The sequence below is a fragment of the Amborella trichopoda genome, chromosome 8 (genome assembly GCF_054954075.1).
Source record: "Amborella trichopoda isolate Santa Cruz 75 chromosome 8, AtrichopodaSantaCruz75HAP2 v2.0, whole genome shotgun sequence".
NCBI classification, from domain to species: Eukaryota; Viridiplantae; Streptophyta; class Magnoliopsida; order Amborellales; family Amborellaceae; genus Amborella; species Amborella trichopoda.
In genome coordinates this window covers 19,902,297-19,909,347 of record NC_142343.1, presented here as the reverse complement: position 1 = coordinate 19,909,347, position 7,051 = coordinate 19,902,297, and the positions used below count along the sequence as shown (strand labels likewise).

General features: G+C 39.6%; 1 protein-coding gene across 1 annotated transcript; it reads right to left on the bottom strand.

Moving 5' to 3' along the window:
• Positions 1-479: 479 nt before the first annotated feature.
• Positions 480-2,757, bottom strand: LOC18440396 (uncharacterized). Its single transcript, XM_088874883.1, has one exon. The coding sequence runs from the start codon at positions 2,131-2,133 to the stop codon at positions 1,348-1,350; it is 786 nt and encodes a 261-aa protein (XP_088731009.1). The 5' UTR covers positions 2,134-2,757; the 3' UTR covers positions 480-1,347.
• Positions 2,758-7,051: the final 4,294 nt, after the last annotated feature.

Here is a 7,051-nt window from a genome sequence, read left to right as displayed (position 1 = left end):
CATTTGAAAGCGGAAACAATGATAGAGATCATGCTCCCTGTGATTTTTTTATCCGTATTTTTTTTTTCTGTGGTTTGACAGTATGAAACAAGCTTGAGAAGTAGTTGCCAATATCAACTGCCAAGCACTGAAGCCCAAGACTGATTCCTAGCATCCCACAGTGACAGCTGCAGAACGATGTCCAGTTGCTATTATTCGATAAATGTTTCAGAAGTACAATTTTGTCTGTATGCAGTTATAATCTCGCTCTGTTGGGAATTTGGTGAATTTGGGAAGAATAGCATTCACATTATCTTTTTTGCATGAGATTTTACCCCATCGGTTGTTTAATTCTTCCCCTGCGAGGGAAAGGCCAGCTCCATGTTGGAAGGCTTTTTATTCCCGAATTTGCCAAACTTACATATTCAAGCCACAGCTGCCCTGTGTGCAAAAAATCATAAAGCTCTACAGTCTAAAGTCTGGAGCATATGCATGGTATGGATAAGTTTTTAAGCTTATTTGTATGTCCAGATTCATAGAAATTTATGAGTTATACATTATCCGCTACACCTGCACCACCACCTTGTGCCCAAGCACACAAGCACTGCACAAGTAAAACTATCTAATACTACCAGTTGTGGAAGCATTTTTTATCCCATCATTCAGAAAAATCCTACTTTTTCATTTCCCATTGTAGCATGTTCCAGTAATCATAGTACAACGAAGTTGCATTAACAGCACTGTCTGTAGAGGACATCGACTGAGTTGGTGCTTCGCAGCAGATTGTCTGGAGAATGCATGCTTTTCATACTGAATTACAATCACTCACTCCCTCCTTCTTGTGTATATCGTAAGAGAAATCCTCAAGGCCTCACCCAGGCCATGTTCACTTCAGGGTTGACTGCTTTAGGGCAAAGAATGGTTTTTTTTTGGTTATCTTTTACAGGCTGCAGCTTCAGAAATTTACAGAATATGTCATTAGCAAACATGAGCAGAGCATATTTGGGGTAACATTATTCTCTAGTAGCCTTGCAATTTGCAGTTCATGATACTAAGATTAAAACCCACCCATCTCTATCTACCCTGCCTAAAATCTCTTCATTAGTCCTCGTGTCTTCTATCACCATCTATGCCCAACTTGAATCATTCATTCGGAAAACTTCCATACAAGCAAGATAGAGTCAAGGGTGACCTGCCCAGAATCTCTCTCACAAGAACTCGCCCAATAAAAGGACTGTCATATTCATGCTTTGCAACCAAAAATAGCCCCTCTTTTGACAACAGTTTTGACGTTGCTCTGCAATAACAAAGACCTTCATGACTGCTGCTCTAACTATGATTCTTAATGGGTGGCAGATGCTACTTTCATTATGATTCTTGATGGATAACAGATGCGACAGTTCGAGCCCATGACCTGAGATGCCTCTTCATTTCTGTGCCTGCAGCAGTTGGAGGGGGCATCCTCAGATTCAGAAGAGGGGAGTCAGGCCTCCTAATCAACCACGCCTCCGAAAGATAAGGCCTCCTCACTTGTTCATTTTCAGCCTCCTCCTCCTCCTCCTCCTCTCTGTACTTCTCCTCTTCTCCGAGCCTCTGCAAACCCGGGATCACACTCATGGTGCGTGGGCTCAGATCCTCCTTATTGAAAACGAACCCTAAATCCATGAACCCCTTAAGCTCATCAATCTCGAGCTCCGACAAGCTCTTGCTGTTCTTTAGCCTGCTCCTCCTTTGTTGGGGCTTGCCGGAGTCTAATCTACTAGCTGTGCGCCTTAGCTTGAGCTGAGTGGACTCCACCACGGCCAGTTCCGGCTCTCGTGGTGGTTCTTCAAGATTCAGAAGCTGCGGTCTTCTTAGGTTGGGAAGAGGTGGGCACTCGTCAATTTCAGTAGTTAAGAGAGGCACCTTCAACTGCATCTCTGTAGAATCGCCATCGATCTTAGAGATAGAATCGCCAATGATTTTAGAGAGAGAAGTGGATGAGGACCTGTGAACCAGGATGTTTTGTTGGAACCAGTTAGTGTCCATAAGAGTTGTGAGGGTTTGGTACTCCCCCATGGTCTGGTTCTTGGGTTTGGGTTTGCAGGAGGGGAAGGAGGATATATGGGAATGAGGAATTTTAGTAAAGTAAAAGGGTAAATAAGTAAAAATCATAAAGAAAGAGAGTCGTTGTGGGTGCGGATGGTGTGGTCATTATTTATGGAAAGTTCATCAAGACGGCAGTCCATTGGGGGCATGTTTCCTAAAATACCCTGCCATTACCTTCCCATCCGCTGCTGAATTCCAGGGATTGACGCTGACATCCTGGGTGTCTGTCAGTGCCGCCCCTCCCTCTCCTCCCTAGAATTGCTTGTTCTTCCTGCGTTGGCTCTCGATTCGTTGAATTTCAGTCATCACAAAAGGGCGAAAGAGACTTTGCAGCCATAAAAGGGAAAGTCAGTCACTAATATAATGGCTGCGGTTTCTATAAGGTAGCAACCTTAAACAATCCAATTACGGGGCACCTTAAAATTTTATCATAAGATTTAATTTTGTTGTAAATTTTTTTTAGTATTATTTTAAAACCTATTTTCATAACTAATTAGAAAGTTTTAAATTAAAAAAATAGTTAAAATTAAGTAGATCTATAAATATATGAAAATCTTGAAAATGGACGGTGTAGATAATGGGTTGCAAGATGCACTATTTTAAGGATTCAAAAACGTTTTTTTTCATATTCATACATCTCGATGTCAAGATGTTCGGTTAGAGTGTTTTTTCAACATTAAAACAACATTTTAGATAGATTTTTGAGGTACATCTGTGTATCTGCATATCGAGATGATCGGTTAGAAATGTATATTGTGATCTTTTATGGGTGTGGTTTCTATAAGGTTGCAACCTTAAATAATCAAATTAAGGCGCACCTCCAAATTTTATCATAACATGTAATTTTGGTATAAAAAATTATAGGGATTATCTAAAATCTATTTTCATATTTAATTATAAATTTTAAACTCCAAAAGTGATTAAAATAAATTAGATTTATAAACATATGAAAATCTTGAAAATGGACGATCTAGATAATATGTTTTAAGATGCACCATTTTTAGGACTCAAAATCTTTCTTTTTCTTTATATTCATACATCTCAATGTCGAGATGATCGATTAGAGGGTTCTTCAATATTGAAACAACCTTTTCTGATGGATTTTTGAAGTGCATCTTTAATTCAACATTTTAAAGTTGCAACCTTATATAAACTTTTTCCATCATTTATAGGTCATTGACAGTTAGATTTTAAACAAAATGGTGAGAATGTACCATTGTACGAGGACTTGAATGTCGTGACATATTTTCATCTATTGAATTTCACATTAGATGGCTAAAAATAATTGTAACCTTTTTGTATCAAAAAATAAATAGTCTTATAGAATACAATCCTGTATGTTATTACTCTAAGGGTGAGGTGTATAGGAGGTGCTCGCCTTATACTATACAAGTAAAACACATATCTAAATTTTGTTGGAAGGTGTTGTCATGGTGTCGAAAACCTTATCATGGTTTGAAAATTTATGTTCAATTTTAATTATGAAATTTTAAATTTAAAAAATGATGCATATTGAACAAGTTTTTAGAAGAGAAATAAACATTCCAAATAACTTGTTATAAAATGAACTATGTTTGGGATTTAAAATTCTTTTCTTTTTTTTTTTTAATTATATATTTGGAGGTCGTGATGGTCAATTGAAAGGTTTTTCAAGTTCGAAAAACTTGAGATGCACGTTATTGGATTGTGTGAGGAATTCCTTCTCTTGTTAAATGGTTGCGGGTTGTTTTTTTTCTTTTGGGTAATTGGGTTTTATTTACTTTACTAACAATGCATATATCTTCTAAGTAAGGAATACTTTTTCGACTTCCAATTGGGGGGATCTCAAGCGTGCGTGAAAGGATTAAGTTAACATCAAAGACAAGATAAAAATAGGAATAAAAATAATATAGAATCTTAAGAAAACCTTGCAAGTTGGCATTTTCAATTAGTTAGAGTGATTTCTGCTTGGGTTCCAATTTTCTCTTTTTAAAAGAGAGAACGTGAAAGGCAAGAGCTCAAATTCAAGAGATATAAAACTATAAACAACGACTCGTGATTACATGATTATCATCGTTCTTCGTTTTTGGTAAATCCCTATTAATAATCCAACAGAAGAGCCTGGCCACCAAAATATAATGAATTTCATGAGTTGATCCCACCCCACAAGGATTTTTAAGTATCTTTCAATCCAAGTTCCTGGATTTGGTTAGACCACCCTATTATGATCTTCCCAAAGTGTTTATACCCAAACGGACACCAAGGGACACGTAAATACGTCCTGACAGGTGTCAGGTCATACTGACAAGCATAATCACGTAACTTTACGTCACTTTTGCAAGCTGCTGTCGTTTTGAGGTGCTTCTGATCTGGCAACAGTTCCAGGGGTACTAGCGCCACTATGAATAGCATTGGGCCCTTCTCTCTCCATTGTGATTGCTGGTTCTTACCGTTGTGGGGGTTCACCTTCATGTCACCATTAGGAGTGGCTCTGACGTCATTTGGAGTGGTGCTGAGTCTCTATGCTTCTAGATTATCCTTTAGTTTGATTGCCTTAATGCCGGTTCTGACTCATCTCGCTTTTCAAGTGGCTTCAACTTTGCCCAAGTGTTCTAGAGGTTTGTAAAGGCTAGTTTGCGGTTGGGTTATGGTGAGAATGAGTGGTTAAGGTATAGAGGTGACTTGCCTAGGGTATTTTGATTCGTTGTGGTTTCTTCAAGTGAGCGATGGGACACAAAAGGGCAAAGAAGGCAAAGAAGTGGACACATGAGATGTAGCAAAAGTGGTGAGGAATTGAAACATCATAGTTCCTCGGAAGCTTGGCCTCATAAGATCATGGTTCATGTCGTTGTTGTACATTATTTTTGACGTACCTACATCTCTGGTACAAATAAGGAGAGAACCAGTGACGACCTAGTCCTGTTAGTACCTAAGACACAGGCAGACCAAGGGAACACTGTAGAATAAGCGTAACTAGGCGACCTTGGAAAAATGTACTATCACGCCAGAAAGAGACCTTACAACTACAACCTATGATAGGGGCTTCAATACAATACCAAACTACTGCCATTGCATCCAAAACATTGAAAAACCCTCAGGGACCAAATTTGGGCTCAATCGAACCTCCCAAGAACATTTTGGGCCCAAATTACCACAAAATGGATAGGTTGTACACCATTGAGGTGTGGCCTCATCAAACCAGTCCCCAATCATAGAGGTTGTGATTATTCACATCTTGAGATGACCTGCAACTGCCTACACAATGCTCGATTGGAATCAGAACAAGCTCAAATTCAGATACAAGTTAGGTCTCGACGACCTGGTCATTTTGACATATGGCACGTATTGTGATGTGACCCAAAACCAAAGTTTTTCTAGAGAAAAGATGAGGCCTGAACCATGGAAATAAGAGTTTTTGAAGAAAAGACATCTCGAACTTCATGAAGCAATAAACTCGAGATCTGTAGATCGGATCATTGCATAGCCAGGTCCGATGCGACTGTATCGTGAAGGGCTATAAGCTTGTATAACTATTACACTAAATCTAAGAACGGATAAATCACAAATTCGAAGGTTGAAGAAAGAAAGATCGCCCGGTAGCCGGAATCCCTTTTTTCGGAGATCTCTCGAATTCAGAGAGTACTTCAAGCTAGAATCGAAACGGATAAAAATTGGTGCAAAACGACAGTGGTAGTCTCCTCTTTAATTTGCATTCAAAATAAAGACTCGAAACACCATGGATCGCATTACATTGACAGTCAAAGTTCACGATCTAGCCAGATTTCTACCTCTCAGGAAAAAGTTCGCCTAAAAAACGATCAAAAGACATCAAACTCTTCATAATCAAATGAGCATCAAAGCTACAATGATGGATCGTCTGAATCACCGTCATAAACATTCAAAATAGCTTCCAAGATCTCGCAATGGCGAAAGGCCCCTCAAAGAAGGATGGTTTCATCATTAGAACAAAATGGTTTAAGGGGCATTTTGGTCACTATTCTTAAATTTGAGATTTTATTGTAATTTCTTTTAATTGTTATTAAGCTTAGTTTTGAGCATCCACCCCTGTTCGGTGGGTCTTCTATATAAAGAAGCTTAGGTCAATTGTAAAAAGGTCGGATCATTCATTAAGGAAATAGAGGCATTAAGCTCGTTCTACTTGTCTTTTGCTCCTAACCCTTGGATCTAATGCCAAAGAGAGAGAAACTACCCCTAGTCCATCCTAGTCGTCTGGCTTGGTTCTCTCTCTCTCTCTCTCTCTTCTTTCTTTCTTTTCTCTCTTCACTCGTTGCTTGCCTTGCGCAGTAGCCTATGCCCTCGGCAAACGCGCGGTCCCGTCTCTTTCCCCTTACATCTCTAGTGTAAAAACGGAGCAAACCTGTGGCACGACATAGCATCCCGCTATTCGACATATGCTCGACTCAATACATTTTAGAGTCAACCTAAGAGGTCCAATCCTAGACCATCGCTCTAACTTCCTCACCGTACAATCGAGTTAAGCAGTGAGAGACGCATACGCTCTCTCCCTTAGTTACTCAGGAGGAGTCTTCTTGAGCTGATCGTTAAGAGAGTTCTAACCCTTCGGTTGCCTTGATCGCCCAAGCGCGTAGCGTTTGCACGCATGGGGCGAATCTTTTCACCATTTCTTTCCACATCCTATTTCTTGCCAGCCAACCTACCATTTGAGTGAACTTTTATAGAGGAGTACTGACGAATCCACATTGCAATTTCCAGCGAAAGGGAATGAAGTGACGTGTTAAAGCCTGAGGAGAGTTCGTGTCCAAACCGAGCTTGTCACGACCCTGCCCCCGACCACCGTACCTTACGTCGCGATGGGCGATTGAGCATGGGTTTGTGATCCAATGTAACATTTTTCACTCAGGTAGGAGTGGACTCAACACCTTTATTTTTGGTAATCGAGCAAACCATGGAAAAGAACTAGAACAAAAACTCAATTAGTAGAAGAGTAAGGAAAAAATCCACAACCAAAATTTATAATATAAAA

What these genes read in the sequence shown, in the direction of transcription:
- LOC18440396 (XM_088874883.1), bottom strand. Translation starts at nt 2,133, where the DNA reads ATGATTTTTACTTATTTACCCTTTTACTTTACTAAAATTCCTCATTCC.